This window comes from Varroa destructor, unplaced genomic scaffold, assembly GCF_002443255.2.
Source record: "Varroa destructor unplaced genomic scaffold, Vdes_3.0 BEIS01000005.1, whole genome shotgun sequence".
Taxonomy (NCBI): Eukaryota; Metazoa; Arthropoda; class Arachnida; order Mesostigmata; family Varroidae; genus Varroa; species Varroa destructor.
In genome coordinates, this window is record NW_019211458.1 from 2092352 (window position 1) to 2110613 (window position 18262).

At 42.1% G+C, this 18262-nt stretch overlaps 1 protein-coding gene across 7 annotated transcripts in view; it reads left to right on the forward strand.

The window, feature by feature from the left end:
- cpx (synaptic transmission protein complexin) overlaps nucleotides 1–18262 on the forward strand; it is a 257489-nt gene that overhangs the window by 225638 nt on the left and 13589 nt on the right. For 4 of the 7 annotated variants that reach the window (XM_022809275.2, XM_086990210.1, XM_022809280.2 and 1 more), the window contains one exon: nucleotides 2353–2721. In XM_022809275.2, coding sequence (XP_022665010.1) covers nucleotides 2667–2721 — 55 coding nt within the window. In that variant the 5' untranslated portion in view covers nucleotides 2353–2666. Of the gene's footprint in view, nucleotides 1–1971; nucleotides 2157–2352; nucleotides 2722–18262 lie in introns of those variants that run through there. The other 3 variants (XM_022809276.2, XM_022809277.2, XM_086990209.1) reach the window with 3 other exon arrangements.

Below are 18262 nucleotides of genomic sequence, written 5' to 3' on the forward strand. Positions count from 1 at the left end.
GATTGTTCCAGTACGGCAATGTTCGATTGCATACGAGCTAGCCGGGAAAAACATTTTCCTGAGACGGGTTTGTCGGTATTGCTTATTGGGGTATCTCGGATTCGCTCCCTTCAGCAGAGTTCGGTAACTTATATATATTTGTAGAGGTTTAGCGATCTCTACTTACTTGGGTATTTGTCACCAGTCTGTATGTTGAATCAAATCAATATGTTTGTCTTGGGAGTGCGAGTGTACTAAGCACACTCTGCAACTAAATTGATCAAAATGTCTAATAAATCATGTGCAAACTATACTACCTGCAAATAAAACTTTACACCCTGCCACGTACGAGGTAAAAGTAAGTTGACAAAGATCAACACGTGTCTATATAGACGTGTTTGCTAGCTCGCGTGAAGTGTAAGCGGAAATTTACGCCCCGTACAACATATAATACATTTACAATAAAATGAGACATTTAATTTTTACAGTAATGTTTATTACCCCCCATAATTGCTCTTGATAAAATGATGACTATGAAAATGAAAAATTGCTATTGCAATTAATAAGAAGAAATCTTTCATTTACTATCATTATTAAGAGATACTATTTACACTTCTCGTAACAGAGTAAGCCACCTGTGTAATGAATTAACTTCTTACTACTGGAAAAACTAAATTAACGATTTGAAGTTGTGGCGCCTAGTTGAAGTTTTGGCAACTGAAGTTTTTAGCGAGTATTAGCATCGCACAAATGAAGCAAGGCCTTTAATACATTGTGGCAACTTATTCGTTTCGATAACAATGATTTTTTACGGGACTACAACAGTAATATTATGCTTCACCCTTGAAAGCTTTTTCAACTATACAGAGCAATGATTTTTATGCACAGTGGCCAATAGACGTGGCCGAAACTAAAAAAAGACTTTGCATTTGCTCGATCGAGACAGGTACATCGAGAAACATCGAGAGGTACTCCGTATTGCATATACTTAACTTACGTCGCCGACGATCTATATTGCATTTGAAGAGAGCCCAATTTTGTTCGCTCAATTAACAAAGGGTCCCGTAATTACGGAACGGCCAGGTTGACGCTAGCAAGCTGTCTTGTCACGTAGTGCGAACCGCTGCAAATGAAGACCCGTTTATCGCTAAGAATACATCTGCTTGAGAGAACAGTAAACTGCTTTATGATTCCTACGCTCTATGTTTTGCTTTTGACACTACGTATCCACGGGCGAATGTCTACCTTTTGAGATGTAGAGTTCCTCCAAAGTTGCCAGCCTTGGCGTTCTATGCTCTCCAAACCAGCCGATAAAAGATTTGTTATCTAAATAGAATGTTAAAGGTAACCGGGAAAAAGGCGAATCTTTTTACGGTTTTATTTTACGTGTGGGTCACTGTTATCAATATTATAAGCGCGCTGCTTATGCACTGTAGGGTATAACTGTCCCAACAGCATCACTGCTCTTATGAGATTAGGACACAATAAATACGGCCGGCAGCTTCGAAATAGACGACTACAGTTATTATACGGTTGGCCTGTGCCATGAGTGTGGTCATTTCCAGAGCCTTTCTCGATCACCGATGCTGATGCATGTCCCCAAAAAGCCATTTCAGAGCCCCGAACGAACCTTTAAAGCTCAGAACTTCGCCATTACGACCAATGACTGCAATCTTTGTCGCGACGTGTTGAGAATATGCGGTATTGGGCTTTCATTATATATATATATATAGCGCTCTAAACGGATTTCATAATTTCCTGCGAGCTCGTGCGACCTGAATAGGCGCGACGTTTCTCGCTTTTAGTATGGGTATAAAAGAGATTACGGAGCAGTTTGACTGTAGTTCCGGTTTGCATTTATCTGAATGATCAATCATTTTGTAAAAACAAGGTTATTATCTTCAATACTTAACAGAATATCTAAATACATGGCACACGTTGTTACTATGATGAGCAATAAAGAATAAAAACTGCGGCATTATATATAGAAGGACACAGCCCTTAACAATATTCTAGCGATGATTTTTACTCCCAATATACATTCCAGTATACATTTTCCTCACACCCAGATTTGTATGAGCGCTTGCATCTATCTTGATAAACGAGACCGTGGTATACATACATATAGGTGTCACTATTGCGTTCGGTAAAACATCTGAACAGCGTCCACTATACAGGTCGGGCGCGACTAGCGCAGAAACATAATGCCTTTGAGATGCCCAGCTAGTTAAAGTCAGATCTGGCATACGAAACGGATATCACCATACGACCGGGGCAACGAATGTAGCTTACATTCTAAGTAAAAAATGAATTTAAAATACGTTGTGAAGATCTAACTCGGTGTCAATGTGTCGCCTTTCTGTGTGCTTTCAGTTGTGCTTTTTCAAGCCTCTGGCTGAGTATTGAAAACCGGATAAGGGCAGTCACTGATTCCCAATCGATCAGCCGACCTACTAAATCCCGCCACTTTATTCCGCAAGGTTACGTTAAACGAAGTCAAAAAAGATTAAAGGTACCAATTTAACTCACGATTGCCATTACACTTACCAGTTACTCTTCTATTATTCTACAATTAGTAAGCCACGTGGGCAAAAATCAAATAAGAAGAAGAACAACGTTACTCATCCTTTATTTCACCTGAATCTCCTGCGGTCAAACCTAACCAGATCCCACCCGACTGATCAGTGATGGCGGCCTTTATTGCAAAGCAGATGATGGGCAACCAGCTCAATGCCGTCAAAGGTAAGTAGTATTTTAAACTTGTTTCATTTTAACCTATTATAGCCGCCCCTTGATACCGAGAAGGCTGACATTACATTCTAACAATTCGAATAAATTTTCTAATAGTTTTTTTATGTTCTTTATGATATTCTTGTCAGAATAAGCCGAACATTACATCTACGATATATACATTACTTATGGTCGTCAAAACTATGTACGACAATAAGTTTAGAGTACAGACTTGGATTCTTTGAACGAACACTGAAGTTTCCATCTAGCGGTAAGTTTCATATATGCACGAATGTACGGAGCGTTATTTGTATGCACTTTAGAAATCATAGAGGATTGAAAGGGCAACACGAAGGATATTCGTTGTAAAAGAAAAGCTTCCAAATGTTTAAGCCTTAAAAATGAGGCCAAAGGATTAAGACAGTAAAAGGCTCACCCTAAAAAAACCCAAAGAGAACGTCCTGTGAGGAATTGAACGAGACTCTATACTACAATCGTGTTGAGCCCTTAAGGTATGAACGTTATTGGAACCGATATTATCTGTAGCTCCAGTTTATTATTATGGATCGCGGATAGGCCGGAAAATTTATAAAAGGATAAACGTAATAACAGGCGCTTGTGGCGCGCAATACAGGATGCCGTACAATGCATGCCGGAATCCAATATTACCATAATCACTGTCTTCGTAATGAAATACGCTACAGCCGATGTGGACGCGTTTTGAGTACTATTCTGACTGACTCACAATTGAGAGGTCGGTCCCTAACGTTAGTTTAATCATAAATTTTAAAAGAAAAAGAAACAGATGTTCTCTTCGGGGTTAGTTTCGCCTTAGCAGCGACTTATCGTTCGAAGGGATGCTTCTAGCGGTACGTTGACCAGGGCATTCGTTCCTGTCCTAAACAACCGTTTAGCGTTGACGATATTCGGTAATATTACATTGTAGGTTCTGTTCCGACGTAGTAATTCACATATCATTTGCCTTGTTTCGGACTGGACTCGCTTTCTGTGTACCCCCCGCCCCTTTCCCTTCTGTAGATAGAGAACTGTCGCTCTACCATCAGCCCCAACATCATATGGTTATTGCAACCCGTATGCGTGCGTGCTGGTGGTTTGGTTGGTGACTAGGTGCACGCTTGTCCCAAACAAACCGTGGCGTGTCTTTCTCACACGAATAACGCCATCATTTGGATTTATCTTTCTTCTCTTGTCCGTTGCGCCCATTTATTCCCTCAAATTTGCTCGTCCAACTTATAGTCCCGGTCGCAACGGCCCATGAGGGTCCTCCTAATTGCAGTTCAACACGTCAAAAAGAAAGGACCAACGAGCGCTGCTCGACAAAACAAGCTCGACTCGTATCGGATGTATACGCTGTCTATCATCTAGATCAATCTGTATATTCCATTTGCTTATGTCTTTAACTCACTGTCCTTAGCAGACCAGTTTGAACGATATTGTTTCTGAGCAGGTTCTGCTTATGTTATAGTCATCTATCGAACCTGCAGCTTTTTTGAATTGGCTTTCAAATTTTTTCGTAACATCAGGCCACCGAATTTTGCCTACACTAGTTCGTCACTTAAAAATACGGGCAGTGCTTCGAGCTGCGGATCGCTCTTCCGTCAGATTGTACAACTGCCTTCCACACTGCAGCAAATGTAAACTGGTTTTGGCTTACAGGCATATTTGCAACAAATGCATATTATACCCAATGAGCTTACTGCTCAGATGTGGGATTCAGTCACGTAATCGAAGCCTGCAGACCTCCCACTAAGGCATTTCTACTTCCATAAACCTCATTTTACGAACTCTGCCTAATCAGCGAACCACAGCTGGAACTTCAACTTAATTACGATATTGTGTGATACCCACTCACGTCTCCCGTCTGCACCGCTTACCGCCACTGATGTTTCCATGCTCTTCTACTTAAACATCCTTCCAACATAAATCTAATGGCCAACGCCATATCACTAGCTTCTATACTCATTCTAATCTACTTGCCATCTTCGCGACGAGCGGTTAGGAGCCCATTTCTAGTAACAATGGCCCGCGCAATATGGATGCAGACAGTTGCCTCTTGCACTGTTTCGGCTAGTTAGACCTTCACCACGTATTTCCATAACAATAATAGCAATATAATCAATGATTAGCGACACACAACGCATCTAGGCTACGTTTAGCTAATCAGATGGATGGGTTAAATGAACTCGAAAAATGTCATTGCCCGTGGGAATACCATAGACAGCACTTCTTTCGCGGCGGCCATAGGGCAGCATAGGGTAGGGGCCTTGCAGAGGTTTTGTATTTAAGATGCGAAAAATTTTCTCGTAGAACAGCGGCTCTGTTTTGTATTGTCAGCTATACAGCTTTATAGATGGAGCTGGTATTAAAAATTAATATCTACTAGAGAAAACAACTAAAATGGCATATTCGTCTTATATCAAGGCCATAGTTAATTATATTATACGTTTAATCGAATCGAGAAAGTTTAGTTATTGCGTTTTAGGATGCCATAGAAATAAGAAGATGAAGTATTTCGAAGAGGAATGGAAGGCTGTGGGCTGCTCCGGTCATGCTAGGACAGTAATGGTTGCGCTGGTGCCGTTGCTGCCGGGTTCAACAGCGCAGGCGCCAGACAGGCCGGCGTCGGGTCGTTTGAGGGAGAACCGTCCAGGCTATGTGGGCGGAGGGGTTCGGGTCAATGCTGGCTCCTGAATTCCCTGCGAGCAATAGCGCGCTAGTCCTCAATACGCAGCCGACAGTCGTCGAGGACGTCAACGAACGGAAACGATGGTAGCAAGCGTTCTATTACACATAAGTGGATAGGTAGGTAGGTGGGTGACTGAAGAAGTATTATATTCGGGGTCAACGACGACGACGATGAGCAAAACATCCAAATGTGGGGATTGCCGATCCTAGTGGAGTGTTTCACTGTGAGCGTCTGAATGACGTCTTTCATTGTGGGCATGAAGATGTATCTGTTGTCACTTTTGCCATACGTAGGACAGGTCTCACCTATTGTTGCATCTAGCGTCTAGTTCAAAGAGTCACTATAAACCCACCGCAATCCAGGAACTTAGCTTAAGTATCGTATATTTATTTTTTCTGCTTATGTCATATATGGCAAATAAATGGTTTTTGATAGAATTTATCGTAAATAGTAGACGTATGGCTGCTATGCGTACGGGTACATAGCCTTTATTCATTTCTTGCATATATGTGCAACCCCGAACCCTTTCTGCCAGCGGTGGTAGCCGTTGACACAATAATAGCTCGACCCACTGTTATAAATAACACATGCGGGTTATCATGAAGTTATAGTCAAAGTTGCTCCCATTTACAGCAAGAGACATTGCATTGTCTGGACCCATCCGGGACAGCGGTGGCGGTGCGACTTCCCATAGTAAACCGCTTTTGATAGCATAAATCTTGCCTACATATATTTATGATACAGTGTAGATGCTACGAATCGTTAATTTTTTCTATTGAATCTCGAAAACCTTGCAGAAGGCTATTGACATTGTAAAATTCGAACAGGTAAGCCTATCTAGATTATCATACAGTGACTGGAAAATACTGAAAATCGAAATTTGTACGCTTATCATCTTCATTTTGTCTCACATATGACGTGATGGTATGACTTGAACCAACGACTCTTCAAAGGAAAGTTATAACAACAAAGTAACTATCACAAAAGAAAAATATAAGTAATACACGAAGCTTGCTCGCGCTAAGGACCGGCCACTTTAGGGAGCGAGTTGCTAGTGCCAATATACTTTAGATTAGAATACTACGAAAATCAAATTTGGCTATACTTTTATTTTATTTTATTTTTTTTCTTAATGAAACACACCTTCCGTAAGCTCCCTGTAGCAACTCTTTCAATTTTGAATGCATCAGATATTATCCACAGAAGTATGTTTAGGACCTCGTTGTTGTGGGCCTTAATGACAAACGACGATGGCGTTAGACTGATGCTAAAAGCCTGTGAATTCGCTATGCGAAACTATGGACGAAGATGAGGCTTGTGAAATCGTTAAATGAATAATCTCAGCTATTGATTGGAAGAATCCATCTTATTGTCATTCGCTGTCCTAAAAACAGTGTAGACGTGAAGGTTCCTCTCTCTGGCACGCATGCATACGGAACACTTACCTCAACTGCAGCCACTTCACCGGCTAGCGCGATCAGACGACTGCTCGACCTGTCGCCCCTGCTACGAAACGTTGAATGACGCTAGTCAGCAGCAGCACCACTACTGCTAAAACGTTCAGGGGCAATAATACCAATCATATTAGTATTAGTATAGACGGACTAGAGGAAATCTGAGAGGGCAATAAAGGGCAAAGTGTAACGAAGCTCGCCAGGGGAAGGAGGGTAGGGCTCATTGACGATGAAAACTCATAACGACAATCAAGCAAAGCAGCAAACGGAGACAGCTTCACAAGAGTTTTCCTCCGTTTTGCAGCCACTCTTCGTTCTTTATTCTAATTCTATATCGCTCTTGCGATTGCTCAACTTCGCTTTCGGTCTCCAAATTCTCATCTTTGCCTGTTTTAAATTTATTCCGCGTCATTGTAAGCCATTCCTCTGTTATTACCGTCAACTATCATTGTAATTATTGGTCTTCTTAGGTCTTCCGCTCGACATTAGTTTTCAATATAAATTTTGCTTTTTTTTTTTTGCATATTTCTTGTTGGCAACAAATATTAATATGTCTTGGTCATTCCTGCTGTTCGCCAACATTTCGACGTCAATCATATAAACAGTACTGCGGCTCGCTCGTGCGATACGACTCAGACAGACACAATGATGTCATCACATTTTTCAACCATAGCAAACATAACATAGAACAAAAGTAAACGACTACGGACGGGTAGGTAAACTAACAGCAGCGTGATTAAATAAAGTAGCTTAACGTTCTGGAGGGGGGGGGGGGTAAACGTCAACGTCGATTCTTGTCGCTCCTATGCAGATGCTACGGCTTCATCATTTGTATCGTTCATGCCTGTACGCTTTTTTTCGTCTACGATAGTTTTTGACGGCTACTACATATTCCATCTAAATATCGAACATATATATAATATTCGGTTGACAGATTATACAGCGTACTATGCATGATTCCTTGGTCTCTTGATATTGAGATATATATGCATCTTCCTATTCATGTACCCTTAATAATAACAACATATCCTTGCAACCAACCGACTATGCGTATGTATGTTTGCCCATACTATAATGTAAATATAGCTTCCTTTGAAGAACTCTGGTGATATGCCCGTTCATAGTAGGATGAAAGGAAAATCGAGACGAGCCTTATTCGACAATATTGACATACTCGCAGTCCTCGATGTCGGATTACCCACGAAAGACTAGCAGGGATGCCCTTGTTAATGGAAGAGTCCTGTTATAATATAAAATGCCGAGCTGTGTCCAATGCTATCATATTTTCATCCAAGGCCTGAGCGGCCGGACCACCCCAGAGTCCCCTTCTTCTAGTGCCATCTCTAGTGAAGATCTGTTTCATCTTCTCCGCTTGCAGAGTCTCCTCCTAAACGAAGCAGAGCTGAACTCTCATAAACGAGCAGCCCAAACACCGTTAAACGTTAGCCCCATCCGGCTTCTCCTCACCACCTACCGACTTATCTATCGTTCGAATGGGTTTTATGGTCTAAGCGGCTTCTGTCCTGTCCAGCCACTTGCACTTAATATTCTTTTTAGAGGTCAGCATGCACTCCACATAGCCCCAAGTTAAAAGTTCTCGCTTCCTAACTGCGTAACTTTCAAAATAATGGCAAGGAAACGGGGGAATTAAGGCTTGAGGATGTAAAGGCAGAGTCTACCGAAAATAGGAAAACCAGAAGAAAAACAATAAAGGATGCCAGGGGGCAGGCGCAAAGGAGGGGCAGCGGTTAACCCGCTTTTAACAAGATGAAAAGGGAGAAAGGGCTACGAAGGAAACGAGGACGCGGGTCGTGCGCGGGATCGATTAGGCAAGTTGAATGAGATTACTGGGATGAGCTGCACTTCACTTGGGGCGGCGGAGTGTGACGGAACGCTTTTTTATGAGAAAAATCTGTAACCTATCTACGAGTCTGTGTTTCTGCGAGACGGCCCTTGAATCCTAATAATTTGTTGCTTTACCGCAAAATTCGATTAAAAATTTCAAATTCTCTTGTATTTTTTGCGTTTTATTCTTTGCTACGTCTTCATTTGTTCAAAGTGCCGACGACGAGGAATTATTGGCGTCATCTGAATTTAAGTTACCTATGTGGGATATCGACAACGTCTTAATCGAAATGGAATTTTTCGCTCATAGAACCTTAACCCATCTATACACAGAAAGCTCATACAGGATACGATGGGTTTAGGTGAACGGGCCGGAATGGAACAGCGTTACTAACCGAAGGCCAACTCTGCCATATCAAAGCCTGTGTATGCACTGAGCACATGGACAGGTGTTCCACAGTTGGATCGTTTCAATAAAATAAAATAAAATAAAATAATGTATAAAGTCATACATTTTGTTGCTTATTTTCAGACTTACAATGTTTGGCAAACTCCATAAATCCAGGAAGAAAAAATGTTGCTTAGCTGGTACAAACGCAAACCAGAAAGGTCATGCTAATCCCTGTTGATATGTAAAACTATGTTGGAACGCGCACAATAATCGCTGCTAAAGTCGCTTGGACTCACTGACAGCTTCCAGATCTAAACTGTCCCTCATTTCCACTGGGGATGTTTTCGGGTATTCCCACCTCATTCGGCCGACTACCAGCTAGCTAGTCAGTCCTGCTCGGCACATGATAAGCCGTTCATGGCGCCATGGCGCACGCGGACGCGGCCATTGAACAACTGCTGCGGAGGCTGCCGAAGCTCTTTTAGTGGCCGCAGCGTCAGTAATATCGCCAGCTGGCAGTCTTGCCTGGATGGCTGGCTGCTTGGCTGGCAGATCCCTTATTCTTTTATGGCCAAAGCTGGCCCGTACTCTAGCCTGTACGCTCCTTTAACAGATCCGTTTTGGAAGCACAAGGTCAGCGAACGAGGCAGGAAGCTAGCTGAGGTGCCAAGCATTTCAGCACTTCGCCCTCTCTAACCACTACTTTCAGCGGTAACAACGACAGCACAGCCATTGCCAGTTGCAGGATACCTAGACCACACGATGCTGCCTGTCCTTCACCCCTGACCCCTGCCCCAGACTTAACCCTTGGCTATCCAAGTGTGTAACCAAACCACGCATGGAAACAACTAACCGTCCGTTGTCGTCCAGCTATAAAAAGCTGCCACAGCTACCGCTATTATTATTTTTTTCTGCCTTTTCTTCTCTGCGACTTCCATGACGAGTTTAATAAAAAGGATTTAAGTGATATGTACAATGCGTCACGATCACGCAAAGGGCTGTAAGGGCTTGATTATTCAGGAAAATATTGTAAAATAGTGCGGGTTCCATGCAACAAAATTTAACTGATGATGCAGGTTATCATTGACGCTTGAATGTACCAGTAAATATTTTCTAATTAAAAACTCTTCGGTTAGTCACTGGTAACGCATTGCCGTAACGTGAATACTGTTAACGCCTATAGACCCGCCGGTGTGTCGAACGATCAAGTATGTAAAATTTATTAGTTATGTGGGGTATCGTTGGACCTTTCATGCTGGGTATTGTCGAGCATAGTTGGAACTTTCGGTTCGCAGAGGTAACAAGAAAAAACTGATCGACTTACAAATGGCTATTGCATGCGAACGAATAAGATTCGATTAAATCCTGTTTTATGGGTCGCGTATCTATACGCCCAACAATTATCGATACTGATACATAATTTATCCTTATCATGTATATGATAATTAACTAATGACTTGCAGTGAAACGAGATTATCGAAAAAAAATCACGATTTTTAAATAAGTAGAAGTTATTTTCATTATCTCTAAAAAGACAATCCTCGACCTGTTAAGCCACTCCGCACAGCTTATACAAACTTTAAGTATGAATGATTTACCATTAGCAAATCGGCGGACGAATTGCGCGAAATACCCATTAACATGTTTCTCAGAGTGAACCCACTTCGCCCGAATCCTTTTTCAAGTAGTTTGTTTTTTTTGCTTATCACTTACCAAACGTATTTATAAATCGATAGATGGATCCAAAGCGAACGAGAAAAAAACAGCCTTTACCGTGTAGTGAGAACTTCCACTGCTATAATTACAGCAATACTAAGTTCTGTTACTTGCGATTTGCGAATGCCGTAGCTGCAAATTTGACTCATAGGATTTCAAAAGGTGCACACGTGACCCGTCAGAAGCAGCGAACAATTTAGGCTTGTCTCGAGCTAGGCCCAGTTGGTTCGACGCTTCGTGTACGACCCAGTTAAACTAGTTTTTTTGCCTTGGATAACAGCTGCTGGCGGCACCGCCACTGCCAACAACGCCTGACTATGAATATATGATCCTGAAAAACCTTCCCAATCTTAGAAGGAGACGGAAATTTTGATTAGGTTGAAGAATTTGACAATGGATTATAGCATTATTATTATGCTTGCTTTAACGATAACAATGTTGTCTTTTGAGCGTTCGTTCATTGAAAGAAATTAAATGAAGGCAAGTAGGGCTGAAGTTGGAGACGCGGCGAAATGATTACGCACCAGGGGGAGCAGCGACAGGCCACCTGTATACTAGTGGCCTGCAGCGCCGGACAGAGTTTGGGAAAATCAAGCGTACGTCAGTACTCTAGAATGACACCGTCTGGCGCACACGCTGGCTGCCGCAAGTGTCCTCCGACCAAGCGTTTCTCAGCAGACCCGTTGGGATTCCGAAGACGGAGCTCGGAGTTGTCGCTTGCGCATTGAGAACATCGCATGATTTTTTTTCACCATCCCTCTGTTTATCCCCCTGTCTCTTCACTCTCTCTCTCTCTCTCTCTCTCTTGTCAAACTCTGGCTTCCTGTACATCAGAATCTTGAAGGCCCAAAGCTTCGGGCCCTATGCTGTACTGTACTGCACTGTGGGATAGGATCATAATGGCCCAAACGCGTAGTTGCTTCAGTTGACCCTTCAGTGGCGTGATGGCGATTGGCAGGGACTAACTGAGCTGGGTGGCATAGAATAGAATTCATTAAGTGAGAAACACGGAGTGAACTTAGACTGGAGAACAAACAGAATAGCGAGCAAAAGAGTCATCCCCGAAAACCCGACAGACAAAGGCGGTTTTACGGACGAACGAAGGAACACAAAAGGCCAAACAACTTTGTCTCTGATCCGTCCTACGCGTGCCTACGTGCCCCACTGACGCCATCCTAACAGATCCATGCTTTTAGCAAACCATCCACTACAACACATACATGTAAGCAGGGACTTCTCTCCTTCTTTTTCGAGTACCGACAGCGAGCTAGCGGGCTATATGAGTGTAAGCTCCGGAAGAATGTGACTCAATACCCTAAATCTGGACTGAGTTCGCGAGTACAGAAGAAGCCTTTAAATATAGCCCAGGTCTGCTCAGTTGACCCTTTTGCAAAACCTTTTTGCACTCATTCGATGTACTTTACTGCCCAAGCATAGAACGATACTTCCAGCCCGTACTATTTTCATAATGATCCACGATGACTAAATGACTAAAATCAGTAATTCCTCGCGCGCAGAATATCATTGTCATAGAAAATTAAAAAGAGCCAATTTATTTACTTGGAAAAAAGGAAAAAAGAAATGTACTTATCACTTTCATAGAAATAAGCCAAGATAAGTCGATAAGCAACACTGGAATATGTTTACCTAAAGGCTTGAAGCTAATGGATTGCTTTATCACCTGATATGAGCACATTACTATCATTATTAAGTACATTTGCCTTTTTGGCGGGGGGGGGGGGGTGTTAGGGTGTTAGCGCATGTTTGCTATGTAAAATTCAACGCTTTAATATTTCTTTGAATTAAGAAAGACGTATGAACGATTAGTACAAAAATGCCATTGATACACTGAGTGTGTCCTAAATATTTGCTTTACAATTCAGTACCCTTAATAAACAATATAATGATTTACATTAGACGAGTAGAGATACATGAAGATACTATCCCGGAATAATGCAGAGAAAATGTTTAATAATAACACCAGTGTATATATATCTCTTCGACCAAACGAAGATGAAAAAAACATAGGGAAACTTGTTGTGTGTGTAATTGTCTAGAGCTTCTTCTAAACACCATCAACAAACGAGTCCCAATAATTTTTTACACCGAGTTATTGGCTATATGATTAGGCGTCATTGAAGTATCATGAATTTAATGGCAAAGCTAGCATTTAATACCCAAAGTCAAAGTAGGTGAAGAACTCTGGCGGTGTCCATCGGGAATCGGTAAGAACAGTGAGCAAAAACGACTTCAGCAAAATAACAGTACGATACTAGTGCCTGCATTTCAAGAGCTGAAACAGAAAGACGAGGTACCATAATTAAGAAAGCAGTTGAGTAAGAACAAACACAAACACGAGTATGCCCCGTATCAACGATCGTGATGGACTTCTTTGTATTATAAGGTCATAATGAAAACACTGAGCATAGTTCTTTAAGCGTTAAGTTCTGATTAAATGGAAACATGTGTGGCCTGCTCCAGGGACAATTCGCACGACTATCGTGAGGAAAGGCTGTGCGTATATCGCCACTATAGACGAGACACGCGTAAGTCAATACCATCCGCTAAAGAAGCTAAATTGAAAATATGGAACCAAGCAGAGAAGAAAGCAATTTTGCGGCAGTGACAGATAGAGTCTGGCATAAGCTTATCCTTATACCCGCAACGGATATCAAAGTCATTTTTTATTATGAGATATTACAGTCGACAGCACCCAGTTGCTCAGCGATGTTAGACGACCTTATCGCCAGGCTTCAATCACAACCTGGACCGTGGTAGATAGAAACGAATGATGGTGTCTGCCTTTATTTCTCTAAATTTAAATCAATTTACTTTTAATTACTTTCATTGCTAAAATTTAACGATAGGTAACGTAACATATCGATCCTTTTAGACTAGCAGTCTCATCTGTGGTAATACAAATCATGGATACACAGCCGTTGTGAAGCTTCCAGAGGGCTAGGTTTAACATATATACGATAGAGTGGGTGCACCTAATTCATATTAGAATGAAGTTGTGTAATTCGTGTTTAAGTTTGTCAACCACTAATATATATTTATATTTTTGTATTGTATACATAAAAAAAATATAGATATCTAATTAATAAATAGAAAATTTTATTATTATTTGGTATCTTGGTGTCATATTTTTTTCAATTGTATTTGTTCTGAGCTCTCCCTGAGCCTGCCTTATTTTCAAAATTACTTCAGTAATTGCTCTTCTTTTGTGAAGTAACTATAGTACAGACTAATTAACTTACTTATGTTTCTAGGCTTGGAAGCTTATGCAGTAGTACTTACGTTTCCTTGGTTAACATAACAGAGCAAAGATTCAATTTATTGGTGAAAAAAACACGTTACAACTTTACAAGCACTCGGACTATCGTCTTCGCTGTTTTTAAAGTAGCCTGCTGAGCCCAATATGTAAGATGAATTGTGGTGTATGCAGAAAGTATATTTTCATCGAAACATGCAGAGTTTCTGAGGAGAAGCCTCTGGAATAGTTCAGGTCCCGTAATAAGCGCTCCGTCACGCAGTCAGATATACCAAAGACATGCGTGAGTCGAGTGCTGGCAGTGGTGTTGGAGAAGACGGTAGATGGGTATTGGGAGTCTACTGCTGCTGTTTGAGTAGTGTCTTTACGGTAGTCATTCACATTGTTGTTGCCTTGGTCTGACAAGCCCGCGGCTACCGCAAGCTAAGTGCTCCCAGAAGAGATGAAAAGTCTCTCCCCCTACTAGCCTTGTGCCATCTGCATTGGCCCGCCGCCTGCATCAAAAAGCCGCACTCGTTTTAGGCCTACTGCAAGCTTAAGTTTGCCCGTGCAGAGCAGTGCCAAGATGCTGCTACTTTCGCTATCTACATCGTGGTCTGTTTCTTCATCATCATTGACATAGTCGGCTACCGCTTTCTTAAGAAAGCATGCCTCCTGCCCCCCTTCTGTATCACCTAAGCTTGCAAACCCCAGACCAACCTCTTACACCCCATCTTTATCCTTCCCTGAAAAAAGCAAGCTCTCGTGCACTGCTTTTCTCAGTCATTGGTCTTTTGGCGATGCCCAACGGTGAGCGTTTCCTCCTACTACCATTCCTGTTAAGGCTAAGAAAAAACTGAGGGGAAAGAGAGCTATGAGCGATATATGAGAAGGGCTTCTAGCGCGCGTCCCCAGTCGCCGTCTCCTTTCGGTGCTCCTTTCTTCTCCTTTCAGTTACTCTCAACGCCTTTTGGTCTGCCAGCTACACCGGCAGCTGCCGTCGTCGCCGCCGCCTCAGAGCCAGAGGGCAGCTCCTTTACAATGACCTCGGAGCGTTCAGCAGCTCCAAACAGCAAATAGCGTTCTAGCTATACTGTCCGCGTAAAGCATTGTTTGTATGTATGCCCATCTACGACCCCCATGGACCACTGCTTGTGCGAGAGAATGTGTTGTTTTTATGTAAAGAAAAAAAGCGGGGGACGCAGCACGCAGCATGGTGCATTTAATTGACTTCGTTTATACCACGAAGAACTTTATGAATGTAGCAGGCAGTGCCTTGCGACACTTACTGGCTGCTTCATTTGTGAAAGGAAGGTACACCCCAACAACTTCTATCCCCGCCTCCTAATAAGTCATACGTCTGGCAGCTTCCCACATAAACCTCCAAGCTCACTGATCTAGTCGCCCCCATCTCACCCAGCCATCACCATTACCAGCGCCGTCATCATGACAAATACCCCTCATATTTCTCTATTTGTCTCACTCCATCCCATCTCGTCCCTTCCACAATCAACACCATGAGTCTGCACCCAGGATCACTGCTGTTAGCACACCACCCTTTCTTTCGACCTTTCCATTTCTTCCAAAACGCAACCGGCTAAAATAGTAGCTAATCTAAAAAAGCAGACCATGCCTTTTACAATACATCAGTTCTTCTTCTTTTTCTTTCGGTCTTTTCTAAATATAATAATAATTAACACCTCTTCTCTCCACCGGTTGTGGCACATATTATCAATTCAAAGTATGTCGAAGTTTTTATTAAGTATTCGAATACTTTTGAATAAAGTTAATAATAAAGGCCTTCTGTATTTACACAGATTGCTTGGTACATATACGCCCATGTACACGGTTTACTTATGCAAATAGGCATATACGCGTATTAAATTCCAAATTTTGCTCCAATTATATATACTAAGCAAACCTAGAGAAAAAATAAATTAGTTTTCTATGAGCGTTAATATAACTAATTCAAATGTGGCGATTGTACAATTTTTAAAAGAAGTTCTGTAAAAGCGTCTCCGACAAATGATTTATTTTTTATTTGTATAAGCTCTTTCCAAATTGCCAACGTAAGGTTTAGAAACGAGCTCCTAGAGGCAGTGGCTAACATGGTATTGGCGTGTCGAGGCTTGTCAAGGTCTGGTTCTATTACGCATCAGATCAAAACTAAAAGGATCTGCCCCAGGGGCTTCAAATGCTTAAAAAGCCAATTCTGAACTAACTTGCTACCCTGGCGAGGTGCACCGTCTTGCTGAAAGACATATAAAAATCCACGACTTCATCACAATCACTAGAACACACAGATATAGCCCTTTCCTGAAGGGTGGCACATAGCTTCAGCGCCACTTAAAACATTAACACCAATAAGAAACTTCATGACAAATTTTTGCCCTAATCAAAAACTCCTAAGGCAAAGCAATGATTGCCTTTCAGATTGCCTCTTGCATCCATTAACGGTGAAGATTTTTTCAGAAGAAGAACCTGAGATGACAGGTTTTTCTATGCTTCAAGGAGCTGAGTTCATGATGTACAATGTAGATCTGAGGCCCGCTAGAACTGTCCTACGGGTAACTCTCTTTCGTTTCTAAGGTAACGATTATACGCCCCGTTGAGATACAAAGAACATTCGAAATGTATTTACTGCCTTTTTGATCAGTTTTTGAAGCGTCTCAGCCTGAATGTTTTCATCGATTTCGGCCAGACTAAGCTAGTGCATTTAGTACAGACATTGCATTACGAATAAACTTCTTTAGTAGCTAAACACCTATTCAAAAGGTATGGTGCATAGAGCTGAGACGGACGTCTACGTGGCAGTCAACAGAAGTAGGTTCTTTGTATGGCGGAGTCTAAGAGGTTCGGCATACCCGCTTGTAAGTTGACTTGTCGCAATTGCTAACACTATTTAAAAAAAAATTCTGCTTGGATACATTTTAAGCCACTCGTATTTACTATTTACTAGCTCCCCGACATGCAGCTATTATTTATAACTAACATTGATAAGTTAAGGGCCTACCTATTTTGTATTTGCTTATTTTCCTGACAAAAACAAAACGCGGTGATAGTCAAGATGATCCTCTGTAAACTCTCAATGAAACCATTAGCTGCTAATTGCGAATGAATTCACTAAGAAAATGAAACTAAAGAAATAGAACCATGGGGCAGTAGCCGTATGGACGTGTCCTTGCGTGGGAAAAAAGGCAAATGGCAAAAGAAGGCGTCGTCAAAAGCAATAAGATTATATCAGAATGTGGGCTAAGATGAAAAGGGCGAGGGACAAGACGTTTGGACCTAGCTCCCGTTATATATTGGATATCAAATGTGCGTTAGATGGTGAACATACGTAAGAGGCTCCTTTCAATGTCTTTCTTGTGCCAGCAGTAGCAGCAGAACCCGCCTCAATTGTGGCATGGCTAAAAGCTGCTCCGAAAAGTCCTAGGAGAAACATGCCATTCTCTTGCAACCGGACTGTGAGTCTTCATGAGGCCACACTGATCGGTACGACCGCCATACTTTGTATGCATGCCGTTTTTAAGTCACAGGTTAGGCCGCTTACGAATTCGGTATTCCCGACAACTTCTATAGTTCTTCGGCCACTGTCGGACCCCGTGATGTTCTACAACACCTTCTGATAAATAAATCATCAGCGCACCTACTTTCGATGTAGCTTTATAACATAGGTAAAAACAGAGGCTGAGATTTCAGATAAGGTTTGCCGCGTTCGTCTATGGTCCACTACCACAGGGACGACGACAGGCTAGACGAATACAAACGCGATGGGATGGCAACGATGCATCTGAATCGATGCGATCCGTATTAGTCGCTTGCATAGTACATTTCCTAACGCAATCAATTAGTCCTGTCTACAGGCCACACATTGGGAAGGGTCGATCGTTAACGACGATCGCAAGGCGACACTTACCAATAACTAGCACCGCTTATTTAACAGGGGACCTCGCGCTGCGGCACGAACAACCGATCGACCAATCTTGTTTACAGTGACCTATTTAAGGTATCGCTCACTCGCGCATTTATTTTGCAAGCGATCGACGGGCTGATTTATCCACTTACATAAAAACAACTATTAGTCGTGTTGGCAGCACTAGTCATGATGCTAGCACCAGCCGAGCACCCAAACGAACGGATCAATGAGTGTGAGGAGCGACTGAGGAGGAAACATGCTATTGAAC